The sequence below is a fragment of the Anolis sagrei genome, chromosome Y (assembly GCF_037176765.1).
Source record: "Anolis sagrei isolate rAnoSag1 chromosome Y, rAnoSag1.mat, whole genome shotgun sequence".
Classification (NCBI taxonomy): domain Eukaryota; kingdom Metazoa; phylum Chordata; class Lepidosauria; order Squamata; family Dactyloidae; genus Anolis; species Anolis sagrei.
The window spans coordinates 27,800,900-27,825,494 of NC_090035.1; the positions used below are offsets into that span (position 1 = coordinate 27,800,900).

At 43.5% G+C, this 24,595-nt stretch overlaps 1 protein-coding gene across 1 annotated transcript in view; it reads left to right on the plus strand.

The window, feature by feature from the left end:
* Positions 1–1,567: 1,567 nt before the first annotated feature.
* LOC137095157 (heparan sulfate glucosamine 3-O-sulfotransferase 6-like) overlaps positions 1,568–24,595 on the plus strand; it is a 76,561-nt gene continuing 53,533 nt past the window's right edge. The window contains exon 1 of the mRNA XM_067461484.1: positions 1,568–2,122. Within this exon, the coding sequence (XP_067317585.1) occupies positions 1,704–2,122 (419 nt within the window). The 5' untranslated portion in view covers positions 1,568–1,703. The remainder of the gene's footprint in view (positions 2,123–24,595) is intronic.

Consider the following 24,595-nt stretch of genomic DNA (forward strand, 5'->3'; position numbering starts at 1 on the left):
AAGTGGGTCCCCAAATGTTTGACAACAGATCACAAAAGCATGCGAGTGAAAACTTCCCGGTCTATTTGTCAGTGTTTCCGGACTGATAAGAACTTCCTGGATTGACTGGTCACTATGGATGAGACCTGGATTTATTTGTATGACCCTGAAACCAAGGAGCAGTCAAAAGAGTGAAGGCACAGTGGTTCTCCTCGTCCAAAGAAGTTCAGAGTGCAAAAATCAGCCAGTAAGGTTCCACCATCAATGCAAAGCATTACAGTGAAATTTTGGGCCAACTGAAGGCAGCTTCTGAAGGCCAAAAGGTGTGGCAAGCTGTCCAAAGGAATCTTGTTCCTGCAAGACAATGTCTCCGCTTACACTGCACGAGCGACCATGGCAAAACTGGTGGAGATAGGCTTCCAGCTGGTTGACCACCTACCTTATTCACCAAATCTAGCTCCCTCCAACTATCATTTGTTTCCAAACCTGAAGAAACACCTCAAGGGGACAAAATTTCACACCATTTCTGATGCCATGGCTGCTACGGATGACTGGTTTGAGGCACAATGGAAATCCTTTTTCCAAGGCTTACAGAACTTGGAATATTGATGTAAGAAGTGTGTTGATATCAGTGGAGAGTATGCAGAATAAATATAAAGTTTCATCTTCCTATCTCATTTCTTTCTAGGTAAAACCAAAAACTTATCAGCAGCCCCTTGTACATGAAATGAGTAGGTCAACCAAGGAAACCTGTTGAACCATTTGGGTTGAAATGTTAGTTGCCTCTTCTTTTCTACAAGAAAATACATATCCTGGCAATGGAGTCTGTGGATTTTGAGGTAACTGAGCTTTCACTTGCTCATCAGAAACAGTCTTGTTCATATCAAGCTTCTTCTTTTTGCTCCCTTTCCATTGTTTCTTTGGCAGGGCTTGGATTAGATTTTGGGTTTTTTTGCGTGTCAGGAGCAACTTGAGAAACTGCAAGTTGCTACTGGTGTGAGAGAATTGGCCGTCTGCAAAGATGTTGTCCAGGGGATGCCCAGATGTTTTGCATGTTTTACGATCCTTGTGGGAGGCTTCTCTCATGTCCCTGAATGGGGAGCTGGAGCTGACAGAGGGAGCTCATCTGCGCTCTCCTCGGATTCGAACCTCTGATGTGTAGGTCTTCAGTCCTGCTGGCACAGAGGTTTAACCCATTGTGCCACCTCTGTTTCCTCAGTTTCCACTTCAAATCCAGGTCAAATCTCTCCCCCCCCCCCCCTTAGGCTTTGCCTGCTAGCTGCGGGTAGACTAGCTATGGGCAAACTTGGGCCTTCCAGATGTTTTGGACTTCAATTCCCACAATTCCTCACAGCCTCAGCCCCTCTTCTGCGGGTTGACTAGGAATTGGGGCCTTCCAAAACACCTGGAGGGCCCAAGTTTGCCCAGGCCTGTATCTAGTGCAACTCCACCGTCTTCTCTTCTGGAGGCTCAACAGATGGAGGCTCTTTCATCCCTAGACGCTCTGATCCATCACCCCTCCCTGTTTGAAAGGGGCCACGCCAAGGGGCGTGGCTACGGAGAGGTGGGCGTGGCCAAAGAAGTGGAATCTCCGAGAAACCAAGCCAGAGCCGTCGGTGCGAGTCAAAGGGAGCGAGAGGGAGACCGGGACAGTGAAGGAGCTGGGAAGGGGGTCGCCTTGGATTCCCCCATTCCCTCCTCTCTCCTCCCTCCTCTTCCTCGCCATGCTGGGCTTCCTCGTGGGCTACGTGGTCTTCTGCCTGCCGGATTCGGTGTCGGGCGTCTCCCCTCGAGGGGCGGCGGCGGCGGGGCTGCGCTTGCCTTGCGGAGACCTCCGCAGCCCCCTTCCTCCGCTCCTGAGGGCCGATCCCGCCCTCGGCCCCGAGCGGCCCTTCCTCCTGGTGCCGCCCGAGGACAAGGAAGAGGAGGAGGAAGGCGAGGAGGAAGGGGAGAGTGAAGAGGGCGCCCCCCGCCTAAGGACCCCCGCCTCCCGCCGCTTCCCGCAGGCGCTGATCGTGGGGGTCAAGAAGGGCGGGACCCGAGCCCTCCTCGAGTTCCTCCGCGCCCACCCCGACGTCCGCGCCCTCGGAGCCGAGCCCCACTTCTTCGACCGCGGATACGGGAAGGGGCTCGCCTGGTACAGGTGAGGACGGGAGGGAGGGGCGCAGAACCGGCCATGGAAGGCGCCCAGGGCACGGGAACGGGCTCAAAGGGCCGTCAAAGGCAGCGGTTGAGCTCAGGTCTCATCGAAGGGATAGAAAAGGTTTCAAAGGACTATTAAAGGCAGCAGAGGAAGGCATCGAGGGCCCAGGAATGGGTTTAAAGGGCACGGAGGACCGAAGGTACTGAAAGCTCAGGAAAGGTTTCCAAGGACCAGGCCCATAGCCAGGATTTCGATTCGGGGCGGGGGGACTGAGTTTGTTTCGGGAGGGGGGGGTGAGTTTGTTTCGGGGGGGGGGGCGAGTCTGAGTGAAAGAGGGTTTACCCTAGCAAACCTTTTGTATCGTTACCTCAATACCCCCATGCATATGGGATATATTGAGTATGGTGATCAGATCATGATATGAATAAACATAACAGTTTAAATAATGCACCAGTAAGGCCTTTTCGCGAACCACCATGAGAATTTCGGGGGGGGGGGGGCTAAAGCTCCTAACCCCCCCCCCCCCCCCCCCCGCTACATGCCTGCCAAGGACCGTCAAAGGCACTGGTGGGCAGCAATTGAGCTTCAGTTGCATCCAAGGAATAGCAGATGTCTCAAAGGACTGGTAAAGAAAGCAGAGGAAGGCATCGGGGGCATAGAAATGGGTTTAACGGGCCTGGAGGGCACCAGTAGAGGACTGAAGGTACCAAAGGCATGGTCAAAGGACCTTCAAAGGTAGAGCGTGGGAATCGGTTAGTGTAGGGAATGTGTTCAAAGGCGATGGGTGAGCTCTGGTTGCATCCAAGGGATAGCGAAGGTCTCAAAGGACAGGTAAAGGAGGCAGAACAAAGGTACCGAAGACATGGTCAAAGGACCTTCAAAGGTACCAGTGAGCAGTGGTTGAGTTCTAGCAACGGAGAAGGTCTCAAAGTACTGGTAAAGGCAGCAAAGGAAAGCATCCAGGGCATAGGAATGGGATCAAAGAATCGTCAAAGGCACTGGTTGCACTCTGGTCACATCCAAGGGATAGAGAAGGTCTCAAAGGACTGGTAAAGGCAGCAGAGGAAGGCATCGAGGGCCCAGGAATGGGTTCAAAGAATCAGCAAAGGCAGTGGTTAAGCTCTGGTTGCATCCAAGGGATAGTGGTCTCAAAGGACTGGTAAAGGCAGCAAAATAAGGCATGGAGGAGATGGGAATGGTTCAAAGGACCAGGAGGGTATCAATGGAGGACTGAAGGTACTGAAGGCATGGGTAAGGGTTCGAAGGGCTGTCAAGGAGCTCCAGTTGCATCCAAGGGATAGAGAAGGTCTCAACAGACTGGTAAAGGCAGCAAAGGAAAGCATGGAGGGCACAGAAATGGGTTCAAAGGACCATCAAAGCCAACAGTTTAGCTCAGGTCTCATCCAAGGGATATAAAAGGTTGCAAAGGACTGGTAAAGGCAGCAGAAGAAAGCATCTAGGGCAAAGGAATGGGTTTAAAAGGCCAGGAGGGCATCAATGGAAGACCGAAGGTATCTAAGGCATGGTCAAAGAACCTTCAAAGGCACCAGTGGGCAGAGATTGAGTTCTACCAACTGAAAAGGTCTTAAAGGACTAGTAAAGGTAGAAACGGAAAGCATCCAGGACATAGGAATGGGTTCAAAGAATCATCAAAGGCAGTGGTTGTGCTTTGGTTGCATCCAAGGGATAGAGAAGGTTTCAACGGACTGGTAAAGGCAGCAGAGGAAGGCACCGAGGGCCCAGGAATGGGTTCAAAGAATCATAAATGGAAGCAGTTGAGCTTGGGTTGCAACCAAGGGATAGAAAAGGTCTCAAATAAGTGGTAAAGGCAGCAGAGGAAGCCATGGAGGGCCCAGGAATGGGTTCAAAGAATCTCCAAAGGCAATGCTTGGGCTCTGGTTGCATCCAAGGGATAGCAAAGGTCTCAAAGGACTGGCAAAGGAAGCAGAGGAAGGCATGGAGGAGATGGGAATTGCTCAAAGAATCAAGAGGGTACAAATGGAGGACCGTAGGTACTGAAGGCATGGGAAAGGGTTCAAAGAGCTCCAGTTGCATCCAAGGGATAGAGGCGGTCTCAAACTGGTAAAGGCAGCAAATGAAAGTATGGAGGGTACAGAAATAGGCTCAAGGACCATCAAAGGCAGTGGTTGAGCTCTGGTTCCATCGAAAGGATAGTGAAGGTCTCAAAGGACACGTAAAGCAAGCAGAGGAAGGCATCCAGGGTAAAAGAATGAAATTAAAGAACCAGGAGGGCATCAATGGAGGACTGAAGGTAGCAAAGGCATTGAAGACATGGTCAAAAGACCTTCAAAGGCACCAGTGTGCAGAAATTGAGTTGAAGCAATGGAGAAGGTCTCAAAGGACTGGTAAAGGTACCAAAGGAAAGCATCCAAGGCATAGCAATGAGTTCAAATAATTGCCAGAGGCAGTGGTTGAGCTCTGGTTGCATCCAAGGGATAACGAATGTCTCAAAGAAGTGGTAATGGCAGCAGAGGAAGGCCTCGGGAGCATAGGAATGGGGTTAAAGGGCCTGGAGGGTCTCAACTGAGGATCAAAGGTACTGAACACTCAGGAAAGGATCCCAAGGACCATCAAAGGCACTAGTGGGCAGCAGTTGAGTTTCCCTTGCATCCAAGGGACACAAAAGGTCCCAAAGGACTGGTAAAGGAAGAAGAGGAAGACATCGAGGGCATAGGAATGCGTGTAAAGGGCCAGGAGGGCATCAGTGGAGAACCATAGGTATCAAGGGCATGGCCAAAGGACCTTTAGGGGCATCAGTGGGCAGAGGTTGAGTTCTAGCAACGGAGAAGGAATTAAAGGACTGGTAAAGGTAGCAAAGGAAAACACCCAGGGCATTAGAAATGGGTTCAAAGAATTGTCAAAGGCAGTGGTTGAGCTCTGGTCGCATCTGCTCCTCTGCATTAAATCTGACTGAACCTTTTCTTTCATAGCCAGGCTTGAAAATATTTCCCAAATGTTTCAGTTTCTCCGCCACTCCTTTTTTTGAGAACCTGCAAAAAAGAAAGCATCAATGCGCCATTGTGTATCCGATGAAGTCTTCGGTGCTTTTCTTCTCTTTCTGGGATGAATCTTTCTATTATTGGCCAAACCATGAATGACTTTGGCCTTCAGAGAGGAAGGTCTGCCTCCGTTTGAAGTCAGAGACCAACCCTTTGCTTTTGTGGACTTCAAAGGGATCTAGATTTCCCAAAGACAAGGGGACAGAAGTCCAGCGGCTATTGAAAAAAAAAGGCTTTTTTAAAAAAAGTGATTAATTGTGATTTAGTTGACTTATGGCAATCCTTACATTTTCAATCCTTGACTCTGGAAATAGACTCCAAACTTTTGAAAGAGTTGTTTCATTATGAGGTGCTTTGAATTTCCTTTTAGGGAGATGATGATGATGATGATGATGATGATGATGATGATAATAATAAAGTATAATCTCATTTCCCCAACATAAACGGACTAGCAGACTATTGGATAAGTGAAAATGTTGGATAATAAGGAGGGATTAAGGAAAAGCCTTTTAAACATCAAATTATATTATGATTTTATAAATTAAGCACCAAAACATCATGTTTTACAACAAATAGACAGAAAAAGCAGAATAATACATGGAAGTGTTATGTAGTAATTACTGTATTTACGAATTTAGCACCAAAACATTGCAATGTATTGAAATGGTTGTAGATCCGGGCGGGAGACAGACTGCATTGGATAATACAGAACGTTGGATGAGCAAAGGTCGGATAAGAGAGACTCTACTGTAATAATAATGATATTTTGATTCTTGCTCCTCATTCAAATGCCTCTTAAAAGACTTCCAAACTTTCAAGTTGTTCAACAAAACATCAGTCATATTGGTGTGCCAAGAAAAGCTAAAATCTCCAACCAATTCCTTTCTTTCCTGCCTTCTTTCGTCTGTTCTCTCTTTCCCACGTTTGAATTGTCTATACTTTCCTGTCTTTTCAAGCTTGTGTTGACAATGGATGTCACAGGATGGGATTTGCATTAAACATAACGTCTCATGGTATATAGAGTTGTTTTCAAGGTTTTGTATCACTTTAAGCATGCTTTTTTGGAAGTCCTTTCTCTTAAATTAAGTAAGGTTTACTTCCTTGCAAAGATAGATTGGAACATGTGCCTTAAAGCGTCCGAGAATTGACCTTTGGAACTCTTTTCTCCTCTTAGAAACCATAAATATGACAGCATCCTTATCTGATCAAGCAACATAAAGAGGCATGTATATGTGCTGCAGAGATTGTGTTTGCATATGTTTCATAGTGTTCCCACTGTATTTCAAATTATCACACAAAGTATGTGTGTGATACATTTATACCTATATGAGGCTGCATCTATACTATGGAATTAATGGAAGGATGTGTGTGTTTGTGATTCAGATACAGATATACGCCAGTATAGGTAGATAGATGGATTGATTGATGTGTGCTTGTGTAGTATCTATTTACACTAGAATTAGTGGAGTTTAACTCCACTTTAGTTGCTATGGCTCAGTGTGATGGGATCCTGGGAGTTGTTTTGCAAGGTCTTTAGGATTCCATACCTTTGAATCGTAAGTGTCAAACTGCATGAATTCTGCAATGTAAATGCACCCTAAGTTGACTTAATTTTTTCATCAAACTGCAAAAATTCTGTAGTGTAGATGCACCCTAAGTTGACTTAATTTTTCCATCAAACTGCATGAATTCTGCAATGTAGATGCACCCTAAGTTGAGTTAATTTTTCCATCAAACTGCATGAATTCTGCAATGTAGATGCACCTTAAGTTGTGTTTCATGTTAATTTTCCCGTAATTCATAACTCCCATAAAAGCATTCCCAAACTGTCCAAATTCAGATGAGAGATGTTTTGATCCAAATGATCTGCGCTTGAGTCAGCTCGCTAAATGAACGGCGCTCAATTGTTAAATTCTTATTGATCCCGAGAATCTATTCTCATTGGTATCATTGACCGGATTTAGGCCAGGATAAATCTTTTGATCGGGGTCTTATATTCGATTATGTTGTGATCCAAAGGAATCGATGCAGGGGATATGAATGCCTTTCTAAGATAAATGAACTCTTTTGGTGGTCCGGTTTGAAGGCGATCCTCCGCTACTGTTCATCTGCTTGATATTCCGCCTTTGCCTTATGGATCAATGTCTGGGGTTGATTTATCTGGGCTCAGAAGTCGGTGGATTTATCTGGTGCATTGTCTTTGGGGTGGGTTTGGGGGCGGAAAATTAAAAACAGCCACTTTGTATAATTATTTCCATTGCTGCCTGATAGGTCTTTTTTGGGGACGACGAAAAGTCCTACCGGAAAGAGAAGTTAGCTAACCAAGTCCTGCGCTTTGCAATAATTTGGACTTGACCAGTTTTTCCATCTTTGCAAAGGCTGGCAAATATCTTGGAAGGGTTTTTTGCCTTTGGCAGCAATGCGTTCATTGGTTTTGCATTCAGGAGGCTGTGCTTTGTTGCACCACAAAGCAATTCTGTTGCATTTAAGTGGATTTGATGATGCACACAAAGCCCCAGTTGGTAAATAGTGAAAAATACAAAAGGAAAACTTCATGCAAACCATGCCATACTTTTCGAAAATATTTCTGCTTGCCTTCAGCAATGAAATAAGCAAAGATTTAGCACTAACAGAGGCTAGATAGATGTACAATGCAATGCGAATCTGCCTTGTAGGGTCAATGTAGACCCATATAATGTAGTTCAGTGTAGATCTAGTCAAAGTCTCCTATTTACTCAGAAGTGAATGTTACTGCTTTTCTTAAAGTGACAGTGGAATTTTTAGCAGGATTACATATTTTCCCAATACACCCCAGTTCTCCTTTATATCATTATACAGATTCTTTGGATTTGTTTGTTTCTATTTTTTGGCTGTCTCAAACCAAATGGGGATTTACTAACATCTGCTGGAATTGCATTCCATGGCTAAGAGGGAAATCTAGAGCCAATTGAGCCTTGATTTTGGACATATTTTTGAGGGGAAAAAATGTATGGCTACTCAGATTCCTAGCAGATTATTGGATGTTATCAGCAGGCTCTAAGAGGCAAAATGAGGATGATTTCTAATCTCTTGGCTGTGTGCACACTTGTAGACTTGCAGAAATAAAAGGGGTTTCTTTTAAATCCTTTTTTTTAAAAAAAAATAGCTTTAGGTAAATGCAAAGGGCTTGGCGTTTTTGATGAGCCCAGCATTTAATTAAAACGACATTCTTTCTGCTGTAAAAAGCAGGTGTTTGCTGCTTTGCCAAAACTAAGCCCTTTTAAGACTGCGTGCCAACTGAATGCAATTGAGTTTATGTGCATAACATTTAACTGCTTTTTCAACGGGAAAGAGTTCTCTTTGCATTCAGCATTTCCAATGACATTTAGGTCCAGGTCAGTGCAGACCCGTGCAATGCAGTTGTATGCAGTTAAAACGGCATGATATGACTCTACGCTAACCTAATAATAATAATAGTAGTAGTAGTAGTAGTAGTAGTTACAGAAAATAGTTACAGAACATGTCAAACTGTTCTGGGACTTTCGAATTCAGAATGACAGAGTTTTGGAGCACAATACTCCTGACCTCACAATTGTGTTGAAAATCAAAATATGGATTGTCGATGTTGCAATCCCAGGTGACAACAGGATTGAAGAGAAACAACTGGAAAAGCTGACACGATACAAGGATTTAAAGATCAAACTGTAAAGACTGTGGCACAAGCCAGTAAAAGTGGTCCTAGTGATGATCAGCACACTGGGTGCAGTGCCTACAGACCTTGGTCTGCACTTAAACACAATCGGTGCTGACAAAATTACCATCTGTCAGCTGCAAAAGGCCACCCTACTCGGACCTGCATCATTATTTGTCAATACATCACACTTTTGGAAAGTGTCTGACGTGTGATCCAATACAACAACCAGCATAGTGATCTTGTTTGCTGTGTAGTAATCTTGTTGTGTTTCAAATAATAATAATAATAATCATCATCATCTTTTATTTATACCCCGCCTCCATCTCCCATAGGGATTTGGGGTAGCTTACAAGATAACACACAGTGGTGCCGTACAACATATAAATGCAATGCAACAATGTACAAAATCAATAACACATTCGATAAAATCGACATATAAAATTAATGAGAGCAACCTCTATTAAATAGAAACATGGCCATGATTAAAAGATTCATACAATGAATTCAGCATCTCAATTGTATTCCCTTAAAAGATATACGGTGCTAACATAATTGGCAATAGATTGGCATCTTAAACGTTGTCAAAAGTCTGCTTCTAGTCGTGTCAGGAGCGACTTGAGAAACTGCAAGCTGCTTCTGGTGTTAGAGAATTCGCCATCTGCAAAGACGTTGCCCAGGAGATGCCCAGATGATTTGATGTTTTATCATCCTCGTGGAAGGCTTCTCTCATGTCCCCGCATGAGGAGTTGGAGCTGGTAGAGGGAGCTCATCTGCCTCTCCCCGGATTCGAACCTGCGACCTGTCGGTCTTCAGACCTGCTGGCACAGGGGTTTAGCCCACTGCACCTGCTGAAACAACCAAGTTTTTAGCTCTTTCTGAAAGTGCTGTAGTATGAGGGCTTGCCTAAGTTCCCTGCTGGAGGACGTTCTAGAACTGAGGGGTCGCCACCGAGAAGACCCCCCTCTCCCTCGTCTCCACCAACCGCACTTGAGACAGTGGTAGGATCGAGAGGAGGGCCTCCCTGGCAGAACTCAGTGTCCATACTGGTTCATAGGTGGAGATGTGGTCATGAAGATAGGCTGGACCCAAACCATATAGGGTTTTGTAGGTAATAACCTGCACTTTGAATTGGGACCAGAAACTTGTTGGCAGCCAGTGGAGCTGTTTGAATTGGGGCTCCAGTTAGTAATCTGGTGGCCAATTTGTACCAATTGCAATTTTCCGTGCTGTTTTCAAAGGCAGCCCTACACAGAGTGTATTGCAGAGTGTATTACATTCTTGATGTAACTAAGGCATGGACCACCATTGCCAAGTCAGACTTTTCGAGGTATGGTCGCAGCTGGCGCACAAACTTTAACTGTGTGAATGCCCTCCCAGCCACTGCCAACACCTGAGCTTGTATTTTTATATTTGAGCTCAGTCTCATGTAAGCCGCACCGAGTCCCTTGGGGAGATGGTAGCGGGGTACAAATAAACTATTATTATTATTATTATTATTATTATTATTATTATTATTAAGTATCAGTGTTGAGTCAGTGGAACCCTCAGACTGCGGATCTGTGTCCTTGAGTGTAGGTTTCCACCTTATACACCGATTGGCCCCATGACTGACCAGGAGGACCTCTGTCTTTTCAAGATTGAGGCTCAATATATTAGCCCTCATCCAGTCCATCACAGCTGTCAGACACTAGCCCAGGATCTGGGGAGCTTCCTTGGATTTAGGTGGAATAGAGTAGTCGAGTTGTGTGTCATCTGCGTAGAAATGGCACCCAACTCCAAAACTCCAGATAACCTCACCCAGCAATTTCATGTAGATATTATTATTTATTTTATTTACTATATTTATATCTTGCCTTTCTCAACCCCGAGGAGGACTCAAGGTAGCTTACAGCATAGGCAATAATTCAATGCCTTGAAAATAATATACGTCCACTATACAATTAAATAAACATTTAATTAAAAATATTTAAAAGCATGGGGATAGAATGGGATCCTGCAGGACCCCATAGGTCAATGGCCAGGGGTCCAAGCAGGTGTCCCCCAGCATCACAATCTGGGAACAGTCCTCCAGGAAGGAGCGGAGCCACTGCAAAGCGGTGCCCCCAAAAGCCATTCCGGAGAGCTGATCCAGAAGGATACCATGATGGATGATATCAAAAGCCGCTGAGATGTCCAAGAGAGCCAGCAGGGATACACTCCCCCTGTCTAGCTGTCTACAGAGGTCACCCACCAAGGCAACCAAAGCTGTCTCCATTGTGCGACCAGGCCTTGAATCAAGATAATCGGCTTCATCCAAGAATCCTTGGAGCTACTCACTCCAGAACTTTGCCTGAAAGGGGGAGACTAAAAATAGGGCAGTAGTTATTTAATATCAAGGAATCAAGGGACGACTTCTTCAGAATTGGTCTTACAATAGCTTTTTTAAAATCTTGATGGTATGTGTCCCTGTTCCAATGAGTTATGATGATCTTCATAAACCACTCAGTCAACCCCCATAATATAATTCATAATATAATATAATTCAGATTCAGCCCATACTGTCGAATGAATGCTGTTTGACCCTACTTTCACTGCTATGGAGCACTGGGAGGCATAGTTTGCACTTTTTGGCGGACCTTGCAAAACTACAATTCCCAGCATTCCATAGCATTGAGCCTACAGCAGTTAAAGCCATCTCAAACTGCATTCATGGACCTAATGTCAATTTCAGCAAGCTTTAGCCTTTTTTTCGTTAAAAAAACAAAAAGTGTTTTCCTCTTTCCTGTGTCTTCCCCATCAACACTGCCATATAATGCAATGTGACTGCATTGATTTGCATTGCATGGCAATGTAGATGAATCCAGTGCAGCTCAGTGAGGTTAAACTATATTGTGAAACTGCATTACACGGCAGTGTAGATGGGGCTCCTCTCTCCCTTCCTTTTGGCAGAGAGAGATGGATGCGTTTTTTCATTTGGGTGTCTTTCAGATTGCAGGTGTTGCGGCTATTCAAATCTGGGGTGTGTGTTTCTCTGTCAGAGGACAAAAGTTGGCGCTCCTTCTCTCCTGGGAATCTTTCAAAGCCATGTCAATATTTCTGAAATAGTTGACTAAGCCGTAAAACATGCAACTTGTGCCAGAAGCTTTGCGTCACCAACCTGCTCCGCTCCCCTGCGGCACCTGCTGAACCTTTTGTTTTTGGAGGTCCCATGAACTCAAGCTTTGCTTCGTGACCCTATTTATATTTTCTACATGCGTTGGAGCCTTTCAGGGAAATGATACAGGTCACATCTACATGGCCAAACGAAGTCAGTTTGAACTTCTATGGCTCAACATTGTGGGATCCTGGTAGTTGCCGTGTGCTCTCTTTGGCAGAGACAGTGAAAGACCTTGTTAAACGATCGCTCCCATAATGACATAGCATCAAACCATGAGAGTTAAAGCGATGTCAAACTGAACTCATTCTACAATGCAGATGCATCCATAAATAGATATTTATTATTATTTACAGTATTTCTATTCCACCCTGCTCACCCTGAAAGGGACTGAGAGCTGATCACAGAACACATATACAGCAAACATTCAATGCCGTTATATACTGACAAGACAGACAATTGTACATAGATAGAGGTATATATAGGCTTTCCCATCTTCGGCATCTTGGAGGTTGTGCTTAATTCCGGCCACAGGGGGTGCTGTTGCTCCACTTTCCCCATTGTTCGTAAACTTCCTCCTTGATCGAATTGTTGGCATTTTTCCTGAAACTGAAACTTGTTTTAAAGGTTTGTGATTGTTTTAATAAGATTTATGTTTATGTTTTATAATGTTTCATTTTTTTGTATGGTTTCTGTTTTCACTCAATAATCGAATGTTTTGTCCTATGTTGGAAACTGCCCTGAGCCCTCTTGGGGAGATTGGGTGGTATATAAATAAATAAAGTGTGTGTGTATGTATATGTGTGTGTGTGTATATGTGTGTACACACACACACACACACACACACACACACCGCTTAAGCGGTACCTATTTTTCCCTCTATGTTCCACCTCGTAGTTTAAGATCCTCCGGGGAGGCCCTGCTCTTGATTCCACCAGCCTCGCAAACGTGTCTGGTGGAGACGAGGGACAGAGCCTTCTCAGTGGTGACACCCCGCTTGTGGAATTCGCTTCCCAGCAAGATTAGATCAGTGTCCTTTCTCCTTTCCTTTAGGAAAAAAAATTAAATCATGGCCTTTGGCTAGCAGGCATAATGGCACTTTGGACATTGAATTGGACCATATGATAGTTTTAATAATGGAAACAGCTATATGATTGTATACTAATAACTAATGTTATTGTTTTTAATCTATTGTGTATTTATGGTTTTATTTTGTTTACTGTAATATTTGCGGCATCAAACTGTTGCCAGTGTTGGCTGTTCTGAGTCCCCCCTCAGGGATTGAGAAGGGTAGGGTAGAAATGTTGTAAATAATAATAATAATCTCACATTGCTGTTTTCGAAACTGCTAGGTAGACAGAAGCTGGGCTAAAGGCCAGGAGCTCACCCTGACTTTTGAACTGTCAGTCTTTTGGTTGGCAAGATTTACTGCAGCTGGCGGTTAATCTGCTGTGCTAAAGCCCGACCCTATGGCCTTTGTTGTATTCGTTGAAGCAAATATGACACTTTGTGGAAATGTTCCTTTTCCAACCCATCCAAGTCAAAGTTGGGGTGCATTTACACTGTAAAATTAAAGCAGTTTGTCACCGCTTTAACCACCATGGATGAGTGCCCTGGAATCCTGGGGACTGTGATTTTTACAAGTTCTGCAGACTTGTCGATTGGTGCCTTACCAAACTACAACTTCTTGGATTTTGTAGCATTGAGCCATAAGAGCTAAAGTGGTGCCAGAATGCATTCATTTGATGGTGTAGAATGTAGATGATATTAGTCGTAGTGTATGTACACTAGAATATATCCACTTTGGTTACACCCTAATTGTCCAATGCTCTGAGAGCTGGGGACTTGTAGTTTTGCCTTTCTAGGAACTTTCTAAGTCATCTAGGTGACTCTATACTATGCTTCCAATGGAAATTAGTTATCATTGAGTCATGTTGGAGAAGCTAGGAATTTTCTAGGAGTAGTTGTTTTTGTGGTATGCTTCTATCATATTGCCATCTTCCTAGAAGACCTAGAACATTCATGGAGTGGATTTCTCTTTAGGCATGTTCTAGGTCCTTTAAAGCGACTCTATGAGAACGTCTGGCCCAGGGGTCCTCAAACTAAGGCCCGGGGCCCGGATATGGCCCTCCAAGGTTATTTATCTGGCCCTCGCTCAGGGTCAACCTAAGTTTGAAATGACTTGAAAGCACACAATAACAACAACAACAATCCTATCTTATCATCCAAAAGTAGGCCCACACTTCCCATTGAAATACTAATAAGTTTATAGTTGTTAAAATTGTTCTTCATTATAATTATTGTATTGTTTTTAAGTGTCTTTTGCACTGCAAATAAGATATGTGCAGTGTGCATAGGAATTTGTTCATTTTTTTTCAAATTATAATCTGTCCCGTCCCCCGCCCCCCGTCCCCCCAACAATCTGAGGGACTGTGACCTGACCCTCTGTTTAAAAAGTTTGAGGACCCCTGGTCTGGCCAAAGTCTCTCATTGCAAGAAGGATTGCTCTTATTTAGGGGTATGTTCAGGAATATAGATATGGGGTCATAGTATCGAATCAACATTTTCAGTTCCTTGATATGTATTGGAAGAGCAAGGAATCCACCCTTGGCCCCATCTACTGCATTTGATACTCATGTGAGGCTACACCAGGCATGGACAAACTTCGTCCCTCCAAGTGTTTTGGATTTCAACTCCCAGACTCCAACTACCGGCTGTTAGGAATTGTGGGAGTTGAAGTCCAAAACACTTGGAGGGATGAAGTTTACTCATTCTTGGGCTACACTAACCATATAATGCAGTTTCCCAGCTTCACTATATGGCAGTATAGATGGAACCTGATATAACCAAAGTAATGAAGGATTGCGGCTCTGTAATGGAAGCCAAAACTTAATCTCCTTGATCTTTATGGCTTTTCTCAAAGGTTAAAACCATTCATTATGTGCCTGGGCGTGAATGCATGGACTTGGCCCAGAGCGATGAGTGTTATAGATATCAAGTGATGATATAGTATTGAAATAGTATCAAATCTACTATGAGAGCAAAGGTGGGTTGCATAAGCGTAAGGATTGGAGGCTGCCAGGGCATTCCTTGGCAGTCAATGGATTGATTCCTCGCGTTGTGTTCTCCCCCCGTTAAATGATCTATACTCAACCTTATATCGCCAGATCTCAGGTAAACATATATACTCCTGTGTTGCAACACCTCCACAATTACATATCCCTCTCTTGTTACAACAGGGCCTTCAGTTACCGCTCTCTTTCCAGTATCGATGTAAATCTTCCTAAATTGCATTCTTGCAGCCAACAATAAATAATTTTGCCGTTTCCCTCCTGCCTGCCAGGAAAGTACCACGATTGAAGACCAGATCCTCTTTGTAGCCCCTTTCCAACTCTATCCTTCTCCAAAAGAGTTCTGCATTCTGCGTCTACACTGTAAAATAGATGCAGTTTGATGCCGCTTTAACTATCATGGCTCAATGCTACGGCATCATGGGAGCTATACTTTCCCGAGACCCCAGCACTCTTTGGCAACGGATGCCAAAAGCTTTGTAATGGGAGTTGTCGTTTGGGGAGGCACCGACGCTCTTTTTGGTGGAGAAGGCAAACGGCCTTGTAAAACTACAACTCCCATGATTCCATGGCATTGAGCCAGTGAGGTAAAGTGCTGTCAAATTGCATTACTGAAAATGGAAGTTGTTTGATTTCCAATAGGGTTACACCTACACTAGAGAATTGATGCAGTTTGACACTGCTTTATTGTCACAGCTCCATGCTATAAAATCCTGGAAGTTATAGTTTGCCATACTATAAAGTTTTGGGAGCTGTAGTTTGCCATGTTATGTATTCCTGGCAATTATAGTTTGCCACCTTGTGGAGTCTTGGGAGGTGTTGTTTGCCATGCTACAGAGTCCTGGGAGTTATAATTTGCCATGCTATAGAGTCCTGGAAATTATAATTCGCCATTCTATGGAGTCTTGTGAGCTATAGTTTATTTACCATGCTATGTAATCCTGGGACTTATTGTTTGTTGTACTATGGGGTCCTGGGAGTTATAGCTTGCTATGGAGTCCTGGGAGCTATAGTTTGCCATGCTAGGGGCTTCTGGAAGTTAGTTTGCCATACTATGGAGTTTTGGGGACTATAGTTTGACATGCTATGTATTCCTGGGAGTTATAGTTTGCCACGCTATGGGGATCCTGTGAGCTATTGTTTATTTACTATGCTATGTAATCCTGGGACTTATTGTTTGTTGTACTATGGGGTGATGGTAGTTATAGCTTGCTATGGAGTCCTGGGAGCTATAGTTTGCCATGCTATGGGATCCCGTGAGCTATAGTTTACCATTCTACGTTAATCCTGGGATTTACAGTTTGCTGTGATGTGGAGTCCTGCGAGTTATAGCTTGCTATACTATAGAGTCTTGGGAGTTCTCATTTGACGAAGCACTAGCACTCTTTGTCCCAGGAGATGGAGACCATGACACATCTGACATGAATTATCCCTGCATTTCGCATTGTTACACCATCGTGCTTCCATCCCCTTTTTGGAGAGGATTTCCAAAGGCTTGCATGAAAGGCTTTATCTCCGTATTTCCGTACTTGCGCTTCTTAATGGGAAGAATTGTGATCCAAATGGCTCCGGGATGCGGGATGTACCAAAATAACCTCGTGCTGATACATATTCAGTAGTGTTAGCACACACTCGCATGTCAGGTTTTGGTGTCAAAAGTGATAAATGTCCTCCAAATTACTGTTTCCTTTCCACTGCATCTCTGTGAGAAATCTACCTGCTCTCGCAACCTGCCTTATTCCCACCCCATAAACATGCATGTTTTCTAATCTCAGGTTAGATATTTATAGAATAACCCTTGATTTATTCAAGGGTCATATCAAAATCCATAATGGTGCCTCCAAAAACTGAACATGAGACCGTTTATACATGCATATATACTAAGTTATGGAATTCCAACTTCCAGAAATGATGTTGGGTTGTCTTTTTCATACCCCATCCCATAACCTCATGGTAAAGAATTATCCATGTGCAAGTGACATGACACCGCTTCCATGTTTTGTTGGAAGTCTGGAAATGCAAACTCCTGGAAGCTTGGTAGTGCAAAATCTTAGGTCTCTCTCGAGTTTGGGGACAGGCAGTTGATGTTAGAAAAGGGGAACCAGAACCCAACCCGTTCCTTTTTGGGGATCCAGTTACAGTCACTTAGTCCATTTACAGTCACTTAGTCAATTTGTGGCCTGAACCATCTCCATCTTGTTAGTCTCCATATGATTACACCTGTTGAATCAATGGAGCCAACTTACTGTATACATTCATAGAATCATACAATCTCAGAATCATGGATTTGGAAGAGACCTTGGTGGCCATCCAGTCCAACCCCCTGCCAAGAAGCAGGACAATCGCATTCAAAGCACCCCCAACAGATGGCCATCAAGCCTCTGTTTAAAAGCCACCATAGAAGGAGCCTCCACCACACTTTGGGGCGGAGAGTTCCACTGCTGAACAGCTCTCACAGGAAGTTCTTCCTAACATTCAGGTGGAATTCCTTTCTTAAAGTTTGAAGCCATTGCTCCATGTCCTAGTCTTGAGGGCAGCAGAAAACAAGCTTGCTCCCTCCTCCCTATGACTGCCCCCTCACATATTTATTTATGGCCATCATATCCCCTCTCAGCCTTCTCTTCTGCAGGCTAAACATGCCCAGCTCTTTAAGCTGCTCCTCATAGGGCTTGTTCTCCAGACCCTTGATCATTTTATTCGCCCTCCTCTGGACACATTCCAGCTTGTCAATATCTCTCTTCAATTGTGGTGCCCAGAATCGGACATAGTATTCCAGGTGTGGTCTAATTAAGGAAGAATAGAAGGGTAGTGTGACTTCCCTGGATCTACACAAGTTGACATCATATATGTCGAGGGCAGGTCTTGGGGTCACAATTATGGATTACGATGTGACACTTGTGTAAGTCTAGATTTGTGCATGCGTCTGTACAAAATTACTGATTTACCAGTTGGGGCCACAGTGGTGCAGTGGGTTAAATTGTTGAGCTGTGGAACTTGCTGACCAAAAAGTCAGTGGTTCGAATCTACAGAGTGGGGTGAGCTCCCATCGTTAGCCCCAGCTTCTGCTAACCAACAGTTCCAAAAAATGTAAATGTGAGTAGATTAATAGGTACTGCTCCGATGGGAAGGTAATGGTGCTCCTTGTAGTCATGCCGGCCACATGACCTTGGAGGTGTCTATGGATGATGCCAGCTCTTTGGCTTAGAAATGGAGATGAGCACCACTACCCAGAGTCGGACTCAACTAAAGTTAATGTCAAGGTAAAATCTTTACCTTAACCTTACGAATTGGCCATTGATTGAGTGACCTGAACCATTCTCCATCTAAGTAGGCCTACTGAATCAATAAGATTGACTTGCTGTATATACTCATGTATAAGTTGACCTCATGGATAAGTCAAGGCCCAAAATTACTGAATTTGATATGACCCATGGATAAATTGAGGGTTAGTGTATAGAGAGGCAAATGCACGACTCTCAGGGCATTCATAAAGACTGGAAGCAGTCAATGGTTGGAAAAGTATTTGGGATTAGCATTTATTTTAGATTCTTCTTGGATGGACTAAGCTCGCTTTTTGGTAAGAGATAAGGTGCAGTACTCACATTGACTTGTGGATAAGTTGATTTAGTTTTTATAGGTTGATTTTTCAACAAACAGTTCTAGATTCATACATGAGTTATATAAGGTACTAAGGCAGTGTTTCTCAACCTGGGAGTCGAGAACTCCGGGGGGGTCACGAGGGGGTTTCAGAGGGGTCACCAAAGACCATCAGAAAACACCATATTTTCTGTTCATCATGAGGATTTTGTGTGGAAAGTTTGGTCCAATTTTGTCATTGGTGGAGTTCAGAATGCTTTTTGATTGTAGGTGAACTATAAATCCCAGCAATTACAACTCCCAAGTTTCAAGGTCTATTTTGCCCTGACTCCACCAGTGTTCACATTTGGCCATATTGAGTATTTGTGCAAAGTTTGGTCCAGATCAATCAGGATGTAGGTGAACTACAACTCCAAAACTCAAGGTCAATGCTCACAAAACCCTTCCCATATTTTCTGTTGGTCATGGGAGTTCTGTGTGCCAAGTTTGGTTCAATTCCAACATTGGTGGAGGTCACAATGCTCTTTGATTGTAGGTGAACTATAAATCCCAGCAACTACAACTCCCAAATTACAAAATCAACATCCCCCAACCCCACCAGTATTCCAATATGGGCGTATCAAGTATTTGTGCCAAATTTGATCCAGTGAATGATATTTACATTACGATTCATAACTAGCAAAATTACAGTTATGAAGTAGCAATGAAAATAATTTTTGGTTGAGAGTCACCACAACGTGAGGAATTGCATTAGGAAGGTTGAGAAACACTGCACTAAAGGAGATGGTTCGAAAGGATGCAGCAGTGTTTGGTGTGAAAATTATATGGTCATAGCACTGACAACATTGACCCCTTGCCTCTCCAATAGCTACAATGTTTTGTTTTGTTTTTTACAAGAGCAAATTGATTACAAGCCAAAGAGAATTACGTTAATAGACTTGGCTTGTCGCTTGGGTCATATTTGTAATCACCTCTCATTCATCTGCAAAGCATACAGAGCTGACTTTGTTAAGTATCCTTGCAGATGGGGGAAGTCTGACCCGGCCGGAATTGATTTACTATCAAGAGGCCCATAAATGCCTTCTCCGTAGTACACGTAGCCCTAGCATCTGGAGGAAGAAGAAATACCGGGGCTTAACTTGTCCCGCTGGGTGCTTGATTCGCAATAGATGTTTTCTCTGGTGATTCCTTAGTACAGTATTTCTCAACCTGGGGGTTGGGACCCCTGGGGGGCCATGAGCGGGTTTCAGAGAGGTCACCAATGACCATCAGAAAACATATATTTCTGATGGTCTTAGGAACCCCTTTGGCAGAGGAGGCTGAAGATCTCTCTGCTTGTCCTTCCTTTTGGGAACCAGGCAAATCCTCCCACCAAAAGCCCTCTTCTGCTGTGATTGGCCAGCCTCTCAGCCAAGGGGAGGGTTGTTTCTGAGACTCCAAGTGGGAAAGGGAGAGCAGACATGCTCGGCTCATGGCAGTGTGGTGTGCATATGCGAGCAAGGGAGAGCATACAAGACTGGAGGGAGGTTTGCACCAGCGAGTCCCTTCAAGACATGGGAGGATAAGAAAATCAAAATTCCGAAGGGGATAAGAAAGACACAGGGGTTCTGTGTGGGAAGTTTGGCCCAGGTCTATTGTTAGTGGGGTTCAGTATGCTCTTTGATTGTAGGTGAACTATAAATCCCAGCAACGACAACTACAAAATGTCAAGGTCTATTTTCACCAGACTCTACCGGTGTTCACATTTGGGCATATTGAGTATTTGTGCCAAGTTTGGTCCAGGTCCATCATTGTTTGAGTCCACAGTGCTGTCTGGATGTAGGTGAGCTACAACTTCAAAACTCAAGGTCAATGCCCACCAAACCTTCCAATATTTTCTGTTGGTCATGGGAGTTCTATGTGCCAAGTTTGGTTCAATTCCATTGTTGCTCTTTGTAGGTGAACTATAAATCCCAGCAATTACAACTCCCAAATTACAAAATCAATCTTCTCCACCAACCCCACCAGTATTCAAATTTGGGCATATCAGATATTTGTGCCAAATGTGGTCCAGTGAATGAAAATGATCCTGAATATCAGATATTTACAATTCATAACAGTAGAACAATTACAGTTATGAAGTAACAAGGCAAATATTTCTAGGTTGGGGGTCACCACAACATGAGGAACTGTATTAAGGGGTCAAGGCATTTGGAAGGTTGAGAAACACTGCCATAGTATGATAAGTTTGGTTTGACATTTGGCCTGTAGGCATTAGGCCAAGGCTGACTTGGACGTCATTGTAAAGCAGGGAAGTCTCAGCAGATCTAGATCTTACAAAAAAAAAAAAGGCTCAGCAACCATGTCATTGTCCACAGTTGAGAACCTTTCTGTGAAAAAAAAAAAAGCAAAATCAGTAGTTTTGTATATAAAAACCTAAATTCAAGATGGTGTGTCTCATACTCACATGGCACATTGGTTTGAACACTGGACTACAACTCTGCAAAACAGGGTTCGAATCCATGCTCAGCCTTGAAACCTTTAAGAGGTCTTGGGTAAGCCACACTCTCTCAGACTCAAAGGAAGGCAAGGATAGACCTGCTCTAAACAACCTTGCAATCGCTCATTGATATGGGATCGTGGGAGTTGTAGCTTTGGTAAGACTACATCTCCCAGGACTCCATAATAGTGCTCCATAGCAGTTAAAGTGATATCAAACTGCATTAATTTTACATTGTAGAAGCATCTTCAGTGAAGAATAAGCTTTCTATGTTAGGAATCCCATTTTTTTTCCAGCAAAAAAAAAAAACAAAAAAAAAACAAATCAATACATTCTCCATATTTATGGGGTTATTCCTTAATCTTTAAGGACAGGTTTGTCTTTTTGGACTTGACAAAATAAATAGTGGTGATAAATCTTGAGTTCATTTCTCTCACACACTAATTCACTCTTTCGCATTCACTCTCTTCTGCTCCTTTCTTTGGTCCCTGCAAGACCTTCTCTCATGGGGGCTTTTTGAAAATGAACATGCGCAGGGCAAACCCAGCTGCCCAAGGGTTGGATTTATTTGATCAAAGCAAAGTATTTTGCCTCCCAGCTCTCTCAACCATCCTCGTTCCCTTGCAAAGCAATTAGCATTTTTTTTTTTTGCAACAGTAGCTCAGGCCCTTTGCCAGCATATGGAAAGATGGGGGGCTTTTGGTTTAGCAAAACATCCCCATGGCTTTGCGCAGAAGAGGGCTTTGGAATCGAACCAGAAGGATGTATCATGATGCCAAGGTGGTTTGGACAGCACCTTTATCTATTGACGTACCTATTGTTTATATTACTTGGACACCAATAAACCTCTTCGGTGCTGTCCATTGGCATCCGGCCAACTTTGCCTTGTGGGAACCCTACGACCGAGAGACTTCCAAGAGTGCATCTGTGAAGGGGTCGTTAAACTGCTGCCACCAATTGTGAAGAAGACCGTTTTAATGCCACCGAATGCCACCAATTGTGAAGGTGCACGTGGTAAAGCACCCACTGCCACCTAATCTATGAGGGAAGCCGGCAACGATCAATATCTATCAATAAATAAATATCAACCTAGGAGCTATTTTATAAAGGGACTGTTAATTACAGAAGGCTTTATTCACTTGATAGCGTAGCGTTTACTTTCTTGGCTTGACTTTATTATTGCAGGCTGTTCAACTTAGGAGAAACTGTATCAGGCCAGGCTTGAGGAGAACAGTAACAATTAGGCCTGGGTAACAATGGAAAAATTTGTTTCTAAAATCGATTTGTATTTGGGGGGTTTTTTTGTTTCGATATTTAAAATAATTACAAAATTTTCCTTTTAAAAAGTTCGATATTTACAAAATTTCGTAAATGTGAAAAAAATTACAAAACATTAACGAATCGATTTCCGAAACAATAACGAATCGATTCGTTAATGGCGGACGCGACCGCGAAATACGCTAAAAAACCTCCAAAAACTTCTGAAGCTTCCCTCTCCCTCTGTTGTTGACTGTTGGTGTGATATTATAATTTTTTTCACTAATTAAACAAAAAACTTGCCCCAGACATGCAGAAATAATAACGAAACGACCTCAGAACAATAACGAAACGAATACAATAACGAAATACGAAGCATTTACAAAACATGTTTAAAAATTCGTTTTTTAAAAAAATTGCTCCAGAATGGTTCATTATCGTTTTGTAATTGAAAAAATTAACGAATTATTAACGAATTACGAATTAACGAAACGAAACTGCCCAGCCCTAGTAACAATTTTATTAGAACAAGCAAGGTATATCAGATTTGAATGTTTCTTCACAAGAGGCACGAATCTTGACTGGTTACATTAGTAAGGTTTCATGAGTAACCTCAGGCACAGACTTCAAGAGGTTTCTATACGCAGAAGTATTTTTCCTGGACAACTGTCCCAACAAAACAAATAAGCCAAAAGGCTTATTCAACAGAATTGGCTCCCAGCCAAACCTTGATTCTTAACCCAGAATCAATAACCCCCTGTAGTTTTATCACTACCGGGTCCTTTCCTGTAACCCCTTTGGTCACAAATAAACTCCCTGTTTCTCCCACTAGAGAAACCAGTCCTTCCCTGTAGCTCACCGGCTTACAACTGCCACTTTCAAAAAGCTGCGCCGTGAAGTGATAGTTGGCTCCGCCCCCATTGCTATGGCAACTCAGCTCAAGCCACTAGCCACCATCTCTAACAAAATATAGCCTCCCATACTTACCATCCCTAAACTACTGTTTAAACAACACACAACCATATAAATAAAAGTTACACAGCGTCACAGCATCTAAGGCTCCTTCTACTTTGCCATATTAAATCCAGATTATCTGCTTTGAACTGGCAGTGTAGACTCTTATAATCCAGTTCAAAGCAGATAATGTGGACTATCTGCTTTGATAATCTGGATTGTAGGGCGGTATAGAAGGGACCTAAGAGTGCTTTCCATGGAGGGTTTTAAAAAGGCTGGATGGCCATCTGTCAGAGGTGCTTTGACTTGGACATCAAAGCACCTCTTGGACTTGTACTTTTCCTACATGGCAAAGGATTGGACTAGATGGACCATGTGGTTCCTTCTAATTATTATTCTGTGATTTTACCCACACTGCAGACTACTTTAGTTTGACATGGCTTGATCTGCTGTGCACCAGTGCTATGGAATCCTGGTATTTGTAATTTGGCAAGGCATCAAACTACAACTCCCACAATTCCATAGCATTGAGCAGCAGCAATTCAAGCAGCCACAAACTGCATTCATAAGTCAGAGTCAACTTAAGGGCTATTAAACCCCTTGATTCACTTGGAATCTACTAATGGTACTTAGAAAGCCTTGTGTTGCCTTATTGAGTGGTCTAATTCCTGCCTAAGTACCCTCCAAAAACTACAAATCCCAGGGAGCTACAGTGTTACCAAAGGGGCATAACAGTGAGGTGCAGACAAACTCAACCGAATTGAGAAAAAGGGACTATTTTGTCCTTTGGGACCAAAGGTGAAATGTGGGCAACATTGGTGCTTGAAGTTGGTCCCCACTTTGCCTTGTGCATTTAATTGTCCCCATAATTCAGAGCGACACCTTGTCTTGGGCAATGTCTTTACGGAGGAAACATCGATAGCACTGGGTATGACATGAATCGCCCCCATTTCCCCAATTACTGTCTCTTAAGAAACAGGGTCGTCAGGAGAATATGGCAAAAGCTCAATAAATAGCATTGATCCGAACATGGACGAGGCATATGCCTCGGCATGTCAGTGCGTGCCAGCCTCCTCATTACTGAGCCTTGTCAATAGAAGCTTGGCGCAGATGCAGGCATTGGCAGCCAATAGAGTCCCATGCCAATAAAGCCATGGCTCACTCTATAGGACGCTTTGAAAGATTGTCAATAGCCAAGCAAGTCTTGGGGGGCTCGGGATCCAAACAGTGTTTTTTTCGTGTCAGGAGCAACTTGAGAAACTGCAAGTTGCTTCTGGTGTGAGAGAATT